Source organism: Poecilia reticulata, linkage group LG1, assembly GCF_000633615.1.
Source record: "Poecilia reticulata strain Guanapo linkage group LG1, Guppy_female_1.0+MT, whole genome shotgun sequence".
Lineage (NCBI taxonomy): Eukaryota > Metazoa > Chordata > Actinopteri > Cyprinodontiformes > Poeciliidae > Poecilia > Poecilia reticulata.
Window position 1 is genome coordinate 25,293,935 of NC_024331.1, and position 19,446 is coordinate 25,313,380.

Below are 19,446 nucleotides of genomic sequence, written 5' to 3' on the forward strand. Positions count from 1 at the left end.
TTCTTTCTTTCCTCAGCAGGGTGAGCTGCCAACTCTTATTCAGACTGTAATTAATGAATCAACAACTTTATATTGTGCATTCTCATTTGGTCTTCCACAGAAGCCTGAATCAGACCATCAACAAATTATTTTGGCCCGAGCCCGCCCAGATTTCTGGTCTGGCTATAAATCTAAACTGAGCTTGAACTGCTTTCAAAGAACAGCAGGAGACAAATTTCAGTCTCTAAATGTTTAAAGTTGTTAAAAACATGCAGCAAACAAACAAAAAACTAGCAGCTGTAAAGGTGGCTGAACAAAAACAGTTTAAAACCAAATATATTTAACAGCTTTATTTGATAACCGGTTGTAGGATTGTAAATTCAGTTTTTTTGTTTTCTGACAGTTGTCAGCTGGCAGTGACAGGTCGGCTCTTTTATTTATTTTTTTCACCTTCATGTTGTCATTTGAGCCTGGTTTTCTTCAGCTCCGCCCTGAGCGCGGCGGACACACAGCAGCATAAACAGATCAATGAAGGGGGCCGCTCTCTGTCCTCACATGGCTCTGCTGGGTGTATGTGCGGAGGAAGATGAAGAGGAGGGCTCAGGTTGAGGCACAGCAGAGCGCTTGCTCTGTCTGAAGGTGAGGTGGGCCTTACATGGAAGTGAGCAAAACAAAAAGCCGCCCACCTGGCACATTAATCAGGGCCTGAAGCATCACATCCTTCTGATTTTACCCTTAAGCTTGTAAAAAAACTTAATACGACTGTTTGCTGCTGGCGAGAGGAAGCCGATGGACATTTAAACCCTCCTGCTGGAAATATGAGAAGATTGATCATCCAGAACCCAGGAGGCTTTTAGAGAATAAAACGGGACAGAAAAGGAGAAAAATCCCAGATTTTAGGGGGAATCTGAACTTTTCTGCTGATGTCAGAGTGAGGGAGCCAACGGCTGCAGAGTGTCTTTTTAGGTGCAAGTAGAAATTACTGGAGGCCTTTTAAGGGCATGCTTTATTCATGCATGTCCTTCATGTGGAAAACCTGCAGGGTTTTTGATGATGTGAGGAATTATTTCCTTTTCTGCAGAGCAGAGTGGTCAGATATTTTGTTTCTTCTTTAGCGTTCTCCAATACTGAGCAGTCTGGGTAATCTGAGTATTTGAAGGAAGTTTTTATTTTACCGGTTTTCCGGTAGTTAAGATCATGGTGAGTGAGGGTTCATATTTTAATTTCAAAGGTTTGGAAAGTGCTTGATTTGTGTGTAAATTTCCTGAAAGTGGTTTATATTCAAACTGCACAGTTTTATAATAAAATGCTTGATTAAAAGTCTAAATCTGAAACCAGATAGTTTCTTGCACCCAATAAAAAACTTTTTTTTTCTCACTGAAGTTAAATCAGTGGGAATGCCTTTGTTAAAGTTTTCTTCCGTTTTACTTTGTGTGGGTTTACCATAGAGCTGCAACTAACAATTATTTTAGTAATCGATTATTCTGACGCATTAATAATCAGTTAATTGGATTTTTTTAAATTGTCAGATTCTGATTTTTTTATTTATTTAATCCTATTTTATAAAAGTTTTGAAATGAAGTAAAAGATACAAATAAGTACATAAATTTCCTTTAAAAAAAACAAAACAAAACTTTTTATTGCTTAAAATGTAATAATCCTTGATCATTTTTAGTGAACAATACATCTGCAGCTAAAAGATACATCTAACATAAACATACATTTTTTACTCTAACATTCTAGGTTTGTTAATCTGTTGATTATTTTTGGATTAACTCATTAATGGATAGCAAAGGGTGCATAAAAGGATTTTTAATTTATTTTATTTTACAGAATTTGAACTAGTGAAGCTAAATCTATGCTACTTGAGGAGTTTTGAGTTTTTATCTTAAGCGCAAAACATATATAGGTTAATTGTTGCTGTGAGAATGCTTAAGCATTTTGACATTTTTTGAGTCTGTTAATGATTAATTGATTAATGAATTAGTTGACGATTATTTCAGTAAGCGATTAATCGTTAATTTTACGAGACACTTTCCTGCTGTTACAGGTCATTCTGCGTGTGTGGCACGCTCACCAGGGAGAGACCTCCATGTTTGACCTCAAATACTTTTCACACATCAGAAACTTCTGCGGGATTTGGCAACGTTGCATTAAATAAATTTAGTTTCTCCTCCTCTAGCTGGAGAGGCAGCCTCTGTCTGTCTTATTTAGACCATTCTGGGCCGGAGTTGTGTGCAATACACACACCGTCTCCAGGCACCACGCCCCGTCTGGAGGGTCGTCTAGCCGGGTCTGGGCTCCAGGCGCAACACCTTATTTGGAGATGAAAGGACCCACATTGCTTTCCTCCACCACCTTCTCTCCTTTCTCTCTTGTCTCGTCTCTGACAAGGCTTTGAAAAGCTGATCTTCAGAAACCTACTCTGGATTTTGAAAGTCAAACACACCTTGTTAAAGGCTAATTACCCTGTTTGTTGCTTATCTCCCACCTCTCCTCTGCTCCATTGAGTTTATTGCCTGTTGTGCCATTAAGATTCCCACTTAGCTGGGAATTTGCTTCATGGCTGTGATTGGATCTGATCCTGTGTCTGTTTCTCAAGTGAAGGAGCTCAACAGTGTTTTGACTGTGGACCTGAGAGCGCCGCTCCTCGTTTTCTGCTTTCCCCCGGCTTCCATTAGCACTTCATTACCTCCCTGTGGTGAGATAAATAGCCAGTGGCTCAGAGTCAGGGGTAAATGTAAATGTGCTGCTCTGCATGACGACAGCAATACTTTGCCCTCTTCTGGAACTCCTAGAGTGAAAAATACTACGAAAGCAAATTTGCCACGTACTATGGAAGAGGAATAGAGACACATATTTAAAAAATTCAGACTTTTATTCTCAGAATTCAGACTTAAATATCAAAATTGTCATTTTATTTGCAAAAGTCAGACTATTTCCTCAGAATTTGGAGTTGAATCTCAGAGAATTTGGACTTTTTTGCTCAGAATTATCTTTAATCTCAGAATTCCAAAATTTTCTCTGTGAATTGTCATTTTAATTGCAACATTTTGACGTTTTTCATAGAATTCTCATTTTCTTTCCTCAATTTGGACTTGAATTTTAGAAATCTCAGAATTCAGACTTGAGCCTCAGAATTTTTGTTTTAATTGCAAAATTCAGACTTTTTCACTGAATTCTGACTTTTTTGGCACAGAATGTTGAGAAAAAAATTCTGAGAATTCTGAAAATTCTTTACTCAGAATTAAAAATCTAAATTCTGACTTTAATCTCAGAATTTTAACTTTATTCTCAAAATTCAGATTTTTTTTCCTCTGGATTTTTACTTTAAAATCTAGTCTTAAGCTGCTAAAGACACTTTTTTTTTTTTAAATTACCAATAAATTTTAGGATTTTGATTAATCAATAGGAGTCACAGTGGAGGGTCGCAGGCGGCTGTGGAGCTACAGGTTGCAGACCTATGGTTTAGAGCAAATTATTTTCTTGAGATGTTATATTTTCTAATAGAACAAAGTTGTTTAAATAAATGATCAAATCCTTCATGTTTTGCCACAATTATTCAGTTACACAATGCTGGAGTTATAGAGCCATGAGAGGGTTTTAGTTGCTCCATTTGCTGTTTAAGTTGTGCTTCTATTAGCAATCAGTGGTTGGAGTTTAATGTTGGTTATCTTCCGTCAGACGCCTTAATGTCTTTGCTCTCTTACTCTTGTGTAATGTACAACATGCATTAAGCCATTAACCAAACTCGGGATCGACAGGGGAGTTTGCTACAATGCAGAGAGCCTCGAACATCCGACTGATGAGGCGCCTCATGTGAAGCTGAAGTTGGTGACTGTCGTCACTGCTGTTTGGTCTCACAGGGAACCATGACCTCTGTGGGGTGGAGCTGCGCATCGAAGAGCTGAGACATCACTACAGGGTGGAGCACGCCGTCGCCGAGGGGGCCAAAAATGTCCTGCGTCTCCTCGGGGCCAACAAGGTTCAGGACAAGAAGGCGCTGTCTGAGGTGGGACCAAACAGTTTCAGCTCACACACGTCAAAGCTCTGAGCTGCGTCTGTAGCTGACACAGTTTCAGGTCTTTGCATTGGTTCATTCAAAGAACACATGCTCTGCTCGCTCCCATCCTGTTTTTAAGGCGTATTAATGTTTATTTAGATCACTTCTTTTTTTGATAGTACTATGTAATGGGCCTTTCCACCTGAAAGGCCATTTAGGGTGTTTCCACACCTGGTGGACTCGGTGTGACTGGGAACCAGAATTTAAACATTTGTTACATTTGTCACTGCATTGTCAAACAATACAAACTAATCAAACAAGTTCTTTTGCAGATTTAGTTATTTTACTTTTGAAACTTAGAAATTTTCATGCATTTTCCTAGAAATTTCTGACATCAACCTTGAAATTTGAGGGGCTTTTTCTAGCAAATTTTCGACTTTTCAAACTCATAAATTTCCAAGATTTTTTTCTAGAAATTTTCAATTTTAATCTCAAAATTCGAGGGTTTTTTTCTAGCAAATGTGAGACTTTTCATCCTCAGATGTTTTTCTCTAGAAAATTACAGAAATGAATCTTAAAATCTTAGTCTTTTTCTCGTATTTGGCAGAAATGTACGCCTCCTTTTTTTCTATCTTTAATGACCCTGAAACGCCGTCATAGTTGTAGAATTTCTCTTGTTTTTGGCAAAAAACCACAAGCTATTTCTCCTGCTAGTTAAAGATTTGCACGTTTGTTTTGTTTCCATATATCCAGGATGCCGTGCGCTATCGTCCGCTTGCTGCTTTTGGATCAGTTTGCATTCACATTTTCTTTTGAACTGTGCCAGAGTTCACTGGAACCAAACCGAAACCGAGGATTTTAGGAGGATAAGAGTTCACTTTCTTGTTCCATCAGAGTTCAGCTGCGTATTCACACCTCCCCAAACGAACCAGACTTTCTAGGGAAGCAACCTAGAGTTTGATTAAAGCGGACTAAGCAGGGCTGATGTGAATGCCACCTTCATTGCCTGACAAGTTCAAGTTTGAGTTTATAGCTGATAACTGCTGCTGTGCTGATTCCAGGCTCAGTCTCGTCTCAGTGAAGCATCTCAGCGGCTGGACCTCCTCAGGGACTCCTTGGACCAGCGCTTGGCAGAACTGCCAGAAGACCATCCAAAGGCCAGCATCATCAAGGAGGAGCTGGTTCTGGCCTCCTCACCGGCCTTCAGCTCCCGCCACGGCGCCCCCTATCTGCAGAACCAATACAGCACCCTGAACAAGCCCTCTCCTCTCACCGGTAGGCCAACACTTAATAAATACAGGGACATTGAGTGTTTCTCAACCTACTGTGGATTATTAGGGCCGATGTAGATTCAATAAAAAATCTGAACATGGAGGAGTAAATTTTCACCAAAAAATTCAGGAATTTTTTGGTTGTTTTCACACATTTATGACCAAAGTTTTGGATATGTAGTAAAAATGTAGTAACATTTTTACTAGTAAAATGTAGTAAAAATTTTATTTAATTTTTTTATAAATAACAATAAAAACTTATTGCATTAAAAGTAGAATATTCTTTTACATTATAAAGTCAGATATTTTTGACCCAAACTGCCAGAAGTCCACCAAGGTTAAAGTAGTAAATCCAGGAAATGAACATCTGGATGTGTTTCGGCATAAGTTTGAATCCAGGCTCTTTATCAGAACGTTGTTGTTTTTTTAAAATTATTATTATTATTTATTTATTTTATTTTGGGAAATTGGTGATCGGACGATTCTAATCAACCACTGTCCTCTGGTCTCCCATGACAAAGGTTTTATTGATAGCCTAGCCTACCAGGTCATTTCTGCACGTTTGCAGTTAACAATAGTCACCAACTCTGTTGCTACTTCAGCAACTTTCTTGCTATACTGATCAACATTTCAGACCAAACATTATTGGCCAAAATCTGATTTGGCAGGTTAGACTTTTAAAAGATCGGTAACCTGCGATCAGCCAGAGAATTGCAATCAGTGCATCCCTAATATAAACGTCACATAGACATCAGTTATAAGACATTGCAATTTCTCAAATGCCATTATCAAGCAAATACTCAGTGGCCGCAGAACTGTTTTTCTTCTATCTTGCCTTCATAACAATGCCCCAAAATCTGTCCAAGTTGGCATTAAAATGGAGAACTGCAATTTGCAGTTTCCATGCTTGTCTATGTGAATAAAAAGCTGGCAGGTGGGACTAGCATGATTGTGTTTTTGGCCTGCTGTGCTCTGACCTGCAGTCGTTTGCTACCTGCGCTGTTGTCCCTCTGTCCTCAGGCACCCTGCAGGTGCAGTTGCTGGGCTGCGTTGGATTGTTGGAGGTCGTCCCAGGTCGCAGCAAAGGGACATCTGTCACGCTGCCCTGCTACAGCCCTGGAGACACCAAGTCCTTCATGAGAGGCAGCAAGGGACTGTACGGACGCAGCGGCTCTGTCAGCGGGAAGACGCCCAGCAAGACGGAGGAACTCTCCTGTAAGCACTACTCTTGATTTCAGGAGGTGTTTTATGCTTTAATCCAGCTGCTGCAATGTCTGCAGGGAGATATTTGTTCCAAAATATTAAAAAATTATAGCTTTAAACCTTCATTCCTGCTTCAACTAATTAACATATTCTTTCCATTCTTTAAATCAATGCTATTAATTAGAGGAGCTTGTTTTAAGTCCATAATTCTTTAAATCTTCTTCCAGTGGATCAAGACATTTTAATTTATAATATGGGAAAATATTTTGTTCCACTGGCAGATTATAACTACCACTTTTTCATCAATATTGAGGAATTATTTACTAATAACAAGCTCCTAATTCTTTCATAAAAGTTATTTGTATGTTAGTTTTGTCTTGTCTTGTCTTTACTGTACTAAGGTACAAGCTTTTTACATGTTGATGTTTGGAGTATTTTTTAGCTGCAGATGCTTTTTTTGATCAAAGGTTCACTAAGAGAATGCTGTTACTGCATTTTAAGCGATAGAATGTTTATTTAAAAAAGGAATTTAATTACTTGTTTGCAGCTTTTTATGTTTCTAACATTGTATAAAAATGAAATTCTGCAGAATGTGCCAGTATTTTTTTTTTACCATATTAATCATCAGAATAGATTAATTGATTACTAAAATAAATGCCAAGCAGACTCAGTTTGCTCTCTTTAGCTAATATAAGAACTAAAATTTGCCACAAAATACACAATGTGGCCCATTTTTATGCCATTTCCACCAATGGAGGCAAAGTTAGGTGCAAGTTTTCTTAAAGCCAATGTATAATTTGTCTCATAGAAGACGTAATTTCTGTTGTTCGTAGCTGAGGTGAGTGCGGTGCTGAAGTTGGACAACAGCGTGGTCGGACAGACGGCCTGGAGGACCGTAGGAGAGCAGGCCTGGGATCAGACCTTCACTGTAGAGCTGGAAAGGGTCAGCACACACACACACACGCACACACACACTCCCAAAAGTCTACATGAACATATAAACCGTATAAGTATCAATAAGTAATACAAGTATGTATGTTTTAGTCAAGAGAGTTGGAGATCGCAGTGTACTGGAAGGATTATCGCTCACTTTGCGCCCTGAAGTACCTGAAGCTGGAGGAGTTCCTGGACAACCAGAAACACCGAGTGCAGCTGGAACTGGAGCCTCAGGGCCTGCTGCTGGCAGAGGTACGCTCATCTTCACCTTCATGCTAACTTATCCAGTGCTAATTACCAACAAGCTGTCATCTGTGCTATCTGTGTTCGTCCACCAGGTGACCTTCTTTAACCCGGTCATCGAGAGAGTTCCTCGCCTGCAAAGACAAAAGAAAATCTTTTCAAAGCAGCAAGGTGGGAGAAAAAACTCAACATTAATTTATTTGTCCGTTTTATTCAAATACTGCTTAAAATGAACATGTCACATGTTGATGTAAATCAGTGACGTGCGGTGAGGTTCATTGCTGGTGAGGCACTGACTTATGACTTAGACACCATACATGTTATTGGACCTACGGAAATTTTGCGCATGCATATAACGCAGAGGGGCAAAAAGACTAATCATTTACATGTCATCCATAGCCGCGTTAACTCAGTGAAACTTAAAAATGTAGGTATTAATTTCGTGCTATGATCCACAGCAAAGTAATCTGTGTTCGCCAAGCTACACGCAGACTCGTTGCCATAGCAACAGACAACAATGCCACTTCATGTTTTAGGATTTAACACCAAAAAACATTCAAGAATTTTGCACACAGAACAGAACATTTGTTGTTGTAGTAGTACGTTTTAGGCTTAATGTTTTATTAATAAATAATTGCTGTGGTAGATTAGCTACCGCTTCTACTTCACTGATTTAAACATTAACCGTAGCCCGCAAAACGCACATTTAATTAAAAAACTAAACAAAAACATCTTATTGCCGTCTTACCTTTACGTATCAATGAAATCCATGCACCCCTAATTCTGCACAAAAATATCCGTTCATCCAAAGCCAAGTCGATCCTCGGTATGTCTTTTCTACTCCGTTTGAGAATCATCAAACTGTCGTGAAGTAAAACTTTCAGCTCCGGTGTTGGTCTTCCTTTAGTTATTATCTCCTGCTTCAATTGAAAATCCACTTTAGAAAACTGTTTAAGTGTAGAAATGTAGTCTTTCATGTTGACGTCGGAAGAGAGAAGAAAACAAATATACTTATTTACTGTGTGGCTAGCTCCATGGCTAGCTCACTGTATCTTATTCTGCAGATGTGCAGTCACAATATCTGGGAACATGAGCGCCCCCAGTGGTGAGGCAACAGAACTGTCTGCCTCACCTCGAGTCTGTTCTCTGCCGTTTCTTGTCGCTCCTCTACACACAAAACACGATACACACACAGTTGGTGACAAAAAAAACACTGTACATTATATACATAAGCGAAATTATGAAAAATCAGTCCATATATTAAATGTTTCTTAGCCATTTTATTGCCGGCGTACAGACAGGACGAACATGCTGTCATATAATGGCAGCCAGTGCAGTTAGCGAGAGGTTGCGCAATCCCAGGTGAGGCTCAGCTCGCTGCTGCYTCACCGGCTTCGCTTCTGAGGATTTGAATGGGAAAATGCAAAAATCCAGCGATTTTGAAGAAAAACTAATCAGAATTGGTTAAGCTAAGTAAAGAATACTTTATAGTACAAAACCACAGGGTGAAAATAGCAATATAAATGATTTTATATTATTATTTTTTTTCCATGATGACAGGTCCTCCCCTGACCGCACGTCACTGATGTAAACAGAGGTTTTGAATGAAAAGGAGTAGTTGGAAGAAAATAACCTTAAACAACTTAAACAAAAGCACATTGTATATAAAGAAACACAAATGACAAAAGAGATATATTATATTATTGTCCTTAGATATACTTAGATATAATATTTTATTTTCTTAAAAGTGAAAATTTGTCTAATCTCTTTTCAGACAGATTTTTCCCCCTAACACAAACACAATGTTCCATTTGTTCAGTTCTAACTTTATTTTAATTCACAAAATCTCCAATTTCTAACTACAAATGCCATCTCTTTTAATAAATCTTTTTTGCAAATGGGTTGGTAATATACTTTTATGTGTTTTAAACATAACTTGCATTAAATAATCCACCAACTCGTGAAATGTAATACATTTTAAACTGAAGAGTTGATTTGTTGGATCTCTGTACCATTTTCTGCTTATAATCCTAATAGCGCTTTGTTGCAAAATAAAACATGAAAAAAATGTTTTTTAAAAATCGGCAAGGGGCATGTTTTTTTTAAAATTGTTTTTTTTAAAGCTGTGAAAAGTTAAAGGAGAGAAACAAACGTGGCCTCACAGCCACTAGATCTGTTAGTTTTGTTCTCTCTTTTGTGCCACAGCGCCCTCTAGCGTTCAGGTCATGTACAGCTCATTCAGAGAAGTTATGTAGTTTTTCTTCAGGTTTAAAGCGCCTTTCAAAAGTATTCAAACCCATTAAACTATTTTACACTGGATGGCTACAAACATCAGTGGATTTTACTGGAGTTTTAAGTGTTGTTCTACCACAAAGTGTCGAGGTCATTATAGAGGGAACAATCAGTCACTGAGGAGTAAATTTCTGCTAAAAATCTGAAAGTTTCTAGATTAATTTGACATATTTATAAACAAGAAACATGTTGGCTATGCTCTTATGTGGAAAAGTCATACATTTGGAAAAAAAGAAACATTTCCATGATTTACAAAAAAATAACATTTCAATATTAAAACTACATTTTAACAATTTTTAAGACTTTGCCATATTTTTTTGTTTGTTTGAATGCTAAATTAAAGTAGAAATCTCTGAGGTTTTAGGTAGAAACCTGCTTCTACATGGCCAATATATTGTATATATTTTATCTACAGTGATCTTAATACTCAATCATTGTTTTCAAATCTGAAACGTGTGGAGTGCATTTGTATTTAGGGAAACCCTCCACGTTGGCCTGTCACAATAACAAGTTTTACTGGACGATAAACTGTCCCAGTAACTATTGGAATTATAAACAGTTATATTGTTATGAGACCATTTAAAATTGATTAGGGCATAATAATGCAAATTCGGCTTCTCAAACACCAATAAACTTTAATTTAGTAAAGATCACTTTACACTGGAACTAGAAGACATTTTAAATATCCAAAATAAAACAACCAAAAACAATAAGTATAAAAAATAAACCCCACTCAAATTCTGAAACCATAAATAAAGTGGGTTATTATGTCTCTCTAAACAAAATCTCCCTTTAAAAAATATTAATTGGAATGGAAATTATCAAGAACATTTAAATTTATCATGCGATTAATTGATTAATTGCTTATTGCAACAGGATCCGGCCCCGTTTCAAGGCTATTATAGTTTATAAAGGGTTTTCTTCTCGGGCTGCCCTTTATTTAGCGTCATTCCCACAGCATGATGCTGCCACCACCGTGTTTCACAACAGAGACAATTTTTAAGTTCAGGATCATGTTTTTTTTGTTTTTTTTAGATTTACATGTTCAGAGCACCTTAATGAAAAGTCACTTGTAAATTTCTTACCATTTCAAAATGATGTGGATGTACCAAACATAAGTAAAATACTAACTGAATTACAGAAGCTGAATAAAATGAAAACTAAAGTAATTTAATGTCATTTTATTTGCCAGAAAAGTTCAAGCGTTACAGTTGTGACTCTTCCTGTTCGTTCTTCCAGGCAAGGCGTTCCTCCGGGCGCGTCAGATGAACGTGGACATCGGGACGTGGGTGAGGCTGCTCCGAAACGCAATCCCCACCGTGAACAACTCGGGAACCTACAGTCCCAACGCTCACAGCCTGACTCTGAACTCTGGGTGAGACGAGAGATATTTCTGTTCACCTCGCAGGTCGGACGCTCCAGACGGCTCCATGCGGACATGAAACCTTCCCTTCATCCTTTTCTCCTGTGACTGATTGTGATGCTTTCACGGCCCTGTGTCTAACGCTCCTGTTGTGTTTTGTCCCGTGTCTGTCCGTTGTCATGCCAACGTCGGCCTGTCGTCGTCGTCTTCGTGTCCGTGTGAAACTTTCAGGGAGATCTCAGTGGAGAAATTGAGTCTGGACGACTCTCCGATAAGAGGAGATTTGAAGAGAGAAACGGACACTATCACTCCAGTGAGGCAGGCAGAGAGGGAGGAAAACCGGGATGTAGGGGAGGTGTGTGAGCAGGGATTTCTAAAATTTACACTTTCAGTCATATTTTATGATTTAAAAAAAACAAAAAAAAAACAAAGGCTGTCCCTCCACTAACTGATAAACACTCATTGTGGATGCTAAGCGCAGCACAGGAGCCGATGTGTCACCTCCAAGCCTTGTCCCTCGTCTTCCATTGTGTGTTCTCACCTCTGCCTCGGCATGTTTTTTTGTCCTTTATGTCTCTTTCCTAACGTTCTCCTAAAGGATCACCCGGCAGTCATCGAGTCCCTCTCTCCCCAAGACCAAATCCCCGAGTCCCCTGCCCGAACCCCACCTGCTAGCAGGTACAAACACACTAAAACACAACCTGGGGTGCATTTCACTCTTAAATATGAGCTGCAATTTCCAAACTGGATGTTTGGTTTGTCTCTTTTTACGTGCAGATTGTGCTTTCTTTTAGCCTTGTGTTTTTATTTTTTTTTTCCATTTGTTGTTCTTAGGCAGAAGAAAGGACCTCTGTCCATTCAGGACTTCAAGCTCATTGCTGTGCTGGGAAGGGGTCACTTTGGGAAGGTAACCGTCACAAATGTACTTTTCTTTCTCTCTCCTTAGCTTAAAGGTTGGGCTACATGGACTCAGAATTTTATTGTGACTATTGTACCACAATAGAAATAGAAATAGGAGTTAATTTATGCAAAGAAAAGACATTGAAAATTTTTTACTTTTGGAAATTTCTGAGTTTGAAAAGTCCAAAATGTTTGACTTTTTTAAACTCAAAAATGTCCATGTTTTTTTTCTTTTTAGAAAATTTTTGAGATCGAAACATTTTAAAAAAAAAATTCCTCACAAATTTTTTGACTTTTTAAAGTAAAATTTTCTTAAGTTTTTCAGAAAATTCCTAAGATGAATCTCAATTTATTGTTTTTTTTTTCATGGAAATGTACTTCTTTTTTGTCATACTATTATGACAACAATAAAGAATATGATTCTAAAAAAACTACTTATTACTTAATTTTAGGTAACTGTATGGCACAGCATTTATAGTACCACAAGCTCAAATATTGTTCTTGAAATTTTGAATTTGAACCAGACTTTTTCAGGATGCCTCTTACTTAAGAAAAAGTGTCAATTGTGTCAATAAATGCATTTAATTGGAAATCTGATTAATTTTCCCATTTAAAAAAAAAATCATAAATTCTGAAATTTATGACTTAATTAAATGCAGTTACTGTGTGCCAAAAACATCACACAGTAACTGCATTTAATATTTCTGAATTTACTGATATTTATACATGCATTCATGGAAAAATAGAGTAAATAAGAAAAATAAAATTTCCAATCATATTGTCAGTTTTGGTTTTTATTTACCATCAACAACTGAATTTTCTCATGACACAATAACTCAAACTTCTTGTCATGATAATAAATTAAAGTCCAACTGAGAAGAAAAATGCAGAAGATTTGCATGGATATATTTCTGCTTAATTAGCAGATGATTTGTCTGCTCTGCAAAAATTTAGGAAGTTCTTTGTGTCCGTTGTTTTTAAAATGCAAATGAGACGTTTATTGTTCAAAAACACCTATTAACATTTCATGAAACCTGTGAGTATCATCGGAATATATAAACCTACAAACAGGATTAGTTGAAAGTTTCTTTGGTGTTTTGTTCTCCTGCAGTGAAACAAAATGTGTTTGTGTGTCTGCAGGTGCTGCTGTCAGAGTTCAGGAAAACGGGCACAATGTACGCCATCAAAGCCCTGAAAAAAGGAGACATAATCGCTCGGGATGAGGTGGAAAGGTGTGTGTTTATTCCTCAACTGTGGCACTGTGCTAGCTGTGTTTGATCAAAAAGGTTTAGATCTCCTTTAGACACACAGCTCTGTGCGCTTTGTCCTGATTTACAGTAAAAACAGCTAATCTTTCAGCCCATCGACCAAAATAAACTAATTCTTTGTGTATTTCACCTTTTCCCTATTGTTTTAATCTCTTTCGGGGGGGATTTCCGCTGCCAGTCTGATGTGTGAGAAGCGCATCTTTGAGATCGTCAATTTGTCTCACCATCCCTTCCTGGTCAACCTGTTTGCGTGCTTCCAAACGCCTGAGCATGTTTGCTTCGTCATGGAGTACACGGCGGGAGGCGACCTGATGATGCACATCCACACCGACGTTTTCGCAGAGCCGAGAGCCGTGTACGTGATGCCTCTCTCTCTCTCTCTGTGTGTGTGTGTGTGTGTGTGTGTGTGTGTGTGTGTGCGCGCGCGCGTGTGTGTGTTTCAGAAAGTCTAACGTGCTTTCCAACCAGAATGAAGTTGTTTCTGGTGTTTTAGTGCAATTTTTGGTGACTTATTTAACTTAAACAAGGTATTTCCAACATTATAAAGAAGGAATGGATACAGAGTATTGAACTGGAGTATACCGTATTTTTCGGATTATAAGCCACTACTATTTCCCCACGCTTTGAACCATGTGGCATCGGGCCTTTCTGCGGCTTTCCTGTGGATTTTTATTCAACCACCAGGGGGCGCTTTAGCAGGAAGTGAATCATTGGAAGTAAAAATTGGAAATCAAATAAGAAAATGCTAATTTTTATTTAGAACAAGCACATGCTAGCAGCAGGCACGACGGAGAAATGTTTTCAAACTCATACCCCCTCATCATGGAAACAACACAAAGAAGTTTATATGATGCAGCTTTTAAGTTGAAGGTTATTGATCTGTACTACCAGATTGATAGTCGCTTCACTAAGCTTGGCATGAACGAATCCATGGTTCGGCGATGGAGACGCAGAGCTGCGTCCTTGTGAAAAACCGAGAGCTGCGGAGATACCAGATTTTATATGTACGTTTCCAGTTTTTTTTTTTTTTTTTTACTTTGTAGGTGCGACTTATAGGGAGGTGTGCTCTATAGTCTGGAAAATACGGTATTTTGCATATTGCATCGCAAATCCTTCTACAGATAAAGCTCTAATAATCACTGCTTTGTGGAAACTGTTTTATAGTCTGTGAATCTGTTTAGTGAGCTTTAGCCAGAACTGATTAACATAAACACAAAACATGCAGCCAGTTCTCTTTTTTTATTTCAAGTCAACCAGAAAAAATATCTTTACTATTAACTGGGATTGTCATGATACCGATACAGAGCCAAATATTCAACACCTGATACCATTTTCCAGTACCGCAGCAGCATAGTTTGAAGGAAAGAGTAAAAAATATTATTAATAACTAAATGATAATATCTTAATCCTCTTAATTAGGGACAAACTAAGTAGGGGAGAATTCAGACCTCATTTATATGAATAAATAATTAAATATTTTTTGCTTTTGCTAAGAATTTTAATAACTGTACAAAATTATTTTCTTGTATATTTACTGTACAGTCTCTTATCCTGTTTTCATATATTTTATATTTAATCTACATGAGAAATAACCAACTAATTTAGTGATCAATTAATCGCTAACTAGGCTCAATAAAGGTAATTTGGGAAAAGAACAACACAGAGCAGTAATTAAGCCAAAAGTTTACAAAAATATTAAAATTTTCTATTTAAGATTTCAAAATTATATCCACTAATGGAATAAAATGTTATTGCATTTTAGGCAACAAAATATTTATTTTCTTACATTGAAAAGATATTTAAGTTTATTTGCATCTTTTCTTGTATTTTAAATATTTGATTAAAGAAAACTTAAGTGGTTCAATGAAAAATCAATAGAATGTGTCAACTTCTAAATACAATTAATTGCCAGAATAATCAATTACTAAAATAATTGTTTGTTGCAGCTGTGTGTCTGATCATGCAGAAAGTTTGGTGGCTGACTTCAGATTTCATCTCAGTTCCTCACGTTGCTCCTTTGGTTTCAGGTTTTACGCTGCCTGTGTGGTTCTTGGACTTCAGTTCCTTCATGACCATAAGATTGTGTACCGGTGAGTGAAAGTCACTCAAACACACATTTGATCTTTACGTTGGTGAAAACATGAGCTACTGACTCGTCTAACATTCTCCACCAAGCATCTTCTTCTCTAAATCAGATCTAATTACAACCACCAACAGTGCTGCTAAAGAGAGCCGTCAGAGTCGTACACAATGCTAGTTTTCTTACGAACATAAATCCTTCAAGTCCAATTTATTAAAATTGCAGGATATTGTGAAATATCAAACTGTACTATTCATTAGGGATGCTCCAATCAGGTTTTTTGCAGCCGATTCCGATCATCATGAGGCCAACACCGATCTTTGCCGATCACCTGAAATGGCTGTTCATTTTTCGGTTTATTTATAAATGATACTATGTTATCTGACAAAATGGAAAAATTATCTGGCAATAAATTCACCTAATTTAGACATAATAGACATATTTTAATACATATGTAAAATCTTTTTTTTTTTTTGTTTTTAAGTTATCTGCTGCAGCTTTAAGCAGACATTTGGTGTGAGAGTTCACTCTCTGGTGGAGGTTGAGCGGCGCTACGTTTGTGAAATATTACTATCTGCAGCACGTAGCAGCGGTCCAAGAGTGACAGCAGAACCAGAACCAGCGTGAAGACTTCAATGATCAGGTTTCAGGTTATTTGTTTAGCTTTCTGACCGTGATGCTAACCCGGGTGAGTGCTGGTAGCTGTGCGCTGCTTTACTGGCCGCTCCGGATGTCAATTTTCCTGTGTTGAGCCTCGATGTAGCCAAACTCCGTCAAGTGCTTGTTTTTTAAATGTCACATTAGATTCGTTGAGTTGATGCATTTTCCGCCACAACACGCAAACTTCCACCATTCACACTCAGAGCGTTCAAGTTCCACACAGCAGGATTTGTTGCTGCGCGCTTGAGCATTGTGAAGGAAAGAGGAGATCAGCTGCACACGCAGGCTGCAAAGTGAAGTACAGGTGATCAACAACAAGAGACCGTGATGGGTGATCACTGATCATACACTTTTTAATGGAAATCAGCCGATTATGATCTGTGGCCGATCGATCGGCACACCTCCAATATCCATGTACATAATCCGTTATGACCTGTTACCTAAACATCTTCAAGAAATGTTTTATGAAAGAGGGTGTGGGTGAACGCTAAATTTTAAAATATGTAGCATCTGAACAACTATTAAAAGATTTAGTATCACTGTAACTGGAGTCAGACAATGGAACGAAATGAATGTAGAACTGAAACAATGCCCACGCATCAACCAGTTTAAAAATAAATACAAAGCTATGATACTCGCATCGTGCAGGGAAGAAGGGAATGGACACAAATATGAGTCTGCTTTCAACTTAAGATTCTGGCTCGTTGCAAAAAAATTTGGACAGGCCTAAGCTAAAGTCTGCCAGAATGAAAACATACTCTGAAATATTTCTAGGCACTTTATGATGGTAAGCTGTGAACAGACGCATCTCACCTACATTTCTTGTCACTCACAGAGACCTCAAGCTCGACAACCTGCTGCTAGACATGGATGGTTACGTAAAGATTGCTGACTTTGGGCTTTGCAAAGAAGGTGGATATTGATGATGCAGAGCGGTAGGTTCTTACTTTATGGCGGCTCACAGAAACCGTTAGTTTTGTTTGCCTCTTTCGGCAGGTATGGGCTACGGGGACCGCACAAGCACATTCTGTGGGACCCCTGAGTTTTTGGCCCCAGAGGTCCTCACGGATACGTCTTACACCAGAGCCGTGGACTGGTGGGGACTCGGGGTTCTCATCTATGAAATGTTGGTGGGAGAGGTGAGGACTGGGGTTGTCTTTCACAGATTTATAAAGGCAGAAAAATGGCCGCCTAAAGGGTTTCAGTCTGTGTTTAGAACCAAACTTATAGATTTTTAACATGTGTCTTTCCATGTCAGTGACAAAAATCTGATTTTTTTTCTCTTTTGTGAAATTTTGTTTATTTATTCATTTGTTTATTATTGCCGCGGTTGTTTGTGATCTCCCGCGTGAACTGCAAATCATAGACATGAATACGTAGACGCCTCATGGAGCGCTTAGTCGTACGTAAAAGCGTCCGCCATCTTCTGTGTGGCAGCAGAGCGATCAGAGCTCCTTAAGTTCTGTGTTGTGTGGACTTATTTCAACCGTTTTTGCAACCAGAAATTCGCTTCTAAACAACTGGAAAATATTTCCTATGTAGCTAAAGTGGCCCGAAATAACCGCTAATTGTTAGCGTAGCAGCTAACGTTTTCATACTGTTTTTTAATGAGAGCTAATGAGAGAGAGCTAATGAGAAGCCCCAAAACAACTAAATAATCACATCAAAAGTTAGAAACTCTGTCTTTAGTAATTTCTTAGTATTTAATAGCTTAGCATTTAGTGCCACTGCCAGGATATTGGAGTCATTTTTCTCCAAGATGCTTTTTTTTTTTTTTTTTACCAGATTTATTTAACTGTTTTCCAGAACTGTCTTAAAATTAGGCACATTTTATCCCAACTCTCATAGATGGATTAGACATAAATTGCTTGACAGTATTTGTGTTTGTCCTGTAGTCTCCATTTCCTGGTGATGATGAAGAGGAGGTGTTCGACAGCATTGTGAATGATGAAGTCCGCTACCCCCGCTTCCTCTCCACCGAGGCCATTGGCATCATGAGACGAGTAAGAATAGTGTTCCTGTCGGCTTCGGCATACACAATAAAGACTTTATTATTATTATTATTTATTATATTAACATTTAGGTGTAAACAATTGTAAAGTTGAAGGGCAATATGTGGTTTCCAAAATCCTGTAAAAGTCTAATCTCAGGTTCAGTATTTTTCACTATAAAAGCCTGTTTTCCTATGCAATGAAAAACTTACTGTCTGCAGGAATGCTACTTTATAAAATAGGCAAAAAGTAAAAAATATAAAATTATCTTCTCGATATAGTAAAATATTATCTCCAAGTATCAATAGCAAAATCATAAATATTTATAAATATATATATAAATTGATAGACTAATTATTGCAATTAAAATATATATAATACAAAAAAGCATGGTATATTGCAATTTCTTTTCTTTTTTTTTTTGCAAAAATGGTTTTAAAAAAGGGGCTTAAGTGACTTACTTTAACGTTTACTACACTGCTGTCTCAGCCCTGATGCCATCTTACAGTTGGTGATCAATTTGGTGAGTAATAAAAATCTAGAAATTTAAGTTCTTTAAAAATCAAAGTATTTGTGTCCAACCTGCTTGGGGTTTTTTCTCAGGTGTTTTTCTTCTATTTGTCGATTTTAACAGGGGCTTAAAGGAAAATATCACAACATTTCCTGCAAATATTTGTAAAATAGCACCACAGAATCAGTGATTTTGATTGCAAAAAAATCACAACAGTCTCTAAATCCTGTAGGAGCCGACTGTTTCTGAAGGCAGTAAGTTGCTTTGGGGTGGGTAAAGGGGTCTGCATAAAATATTCAAGTGCATTAGCTGCAAACGACTTGGAAATTTACACATAAATGCACTTTGAAACATATTTTTGAACGAACAGCAAATATATCAACCCTTAGTAATTCTGCACTACTTTACTTTGTGTTGCCCTGTTTCATAGAATCCCAATAAAATGCGTTAAAAGTTTCTAGTTGCCGCATGACAACATATGTAAGCTACATGGATTAGATTAGCACAGCTGATTAGGGGAATGAACTCCTGGTAATTGGTGTTTGTGTGCAGCTGTTGAGGAGGAATCCAGAAAGAAGGCTGGGATCAGGAGAGAAGGATGCAGAGGAGGTGAAGAAGCAGCCGTTTTTCAGAGTGAGTACGATCGAGGCCAGTTTTACTCGCTTCTCTCAACAATTAAAATAAAAACAAGGTTCTTGTCCTTGAGTTCCTTGAAAATGCTTGATCTCTGTATAAAGTCCTTGAAA

The 19,446-nt window shown here is 37.9% G+C and overlaps 1 protein-coding gene across 2 annotated transcripts in view; it reads left to right on the top strand.

The window, feature by feature from the left end:
- Window positions 1-19,446, top strand: part of pkn1a (protein kinase N1a) — a 61,434-nt gene that overhangs the window by 39,261 nt on the left and 2,727 nt on the right. For both annotated transcript variants that reach the window (XM_008414254.2, XM_008414244.2), the window contains exons 6-22: window positions 3,846-3,991; window positions 5,044-5,257; window positions 6,274-6,468; window positions 7,290-7,399; window positions 7,501-7,644; window positions 7,731-7,806; window positions 11,167-11,302; window positions 11,522-11,645; window positions 11,889-11,968; window positions 12,125-12,197; window positions 13,331-13,422; window positions 13,637-13,813; window positions 15,486-15,548; window positions 17,034-17,110; window positions 17,195-17,337; window positions 18,094-18,201; window positions 19,253-19,333. In XM_008414254.2, the coding sequence (XP_008412476.1) occupies window positions 3,846-3,991; window positions 5,044-5,257; window positions 6,274-6,468; window positions 7,290-7,399; window positions 7,501-7,644; window positions 7,731-7,806; window positions 11,167-11,302; window positions 11,522-11,645; window positions 11,889-11,968; window positions 12,125-12,197; window positions 13,331-13,422; window positions 13,637-13,813; window positions 15,486-15,548; window positions 17,034-17,110; window positions 17,195-17,337; window positions 18,094-18,201; window positions 19,253-19,333 (2,039 nt within the window). The remainder of the gene's footprint in view (window positions 1-3,845; window positions 3,992-5,043; window positions 5,258-6,273; window positions 6,469-7,289; window positions 7,400-7,500; window positions 7,645-7,730; window positions 7,807-11,166; window positions 11,303-11,521; window positions 11,646-11,888; window positions 11,969-12,124; window positions 12,198-13,330; window positions 13,423-13,636; window positions 13,814-15,485; window positions 15,549-17,033; window positions 17,111-17,194; window positions 17,338-18,093; window positions 18,202-19,252; window positions 19,334-19,446) is intronic.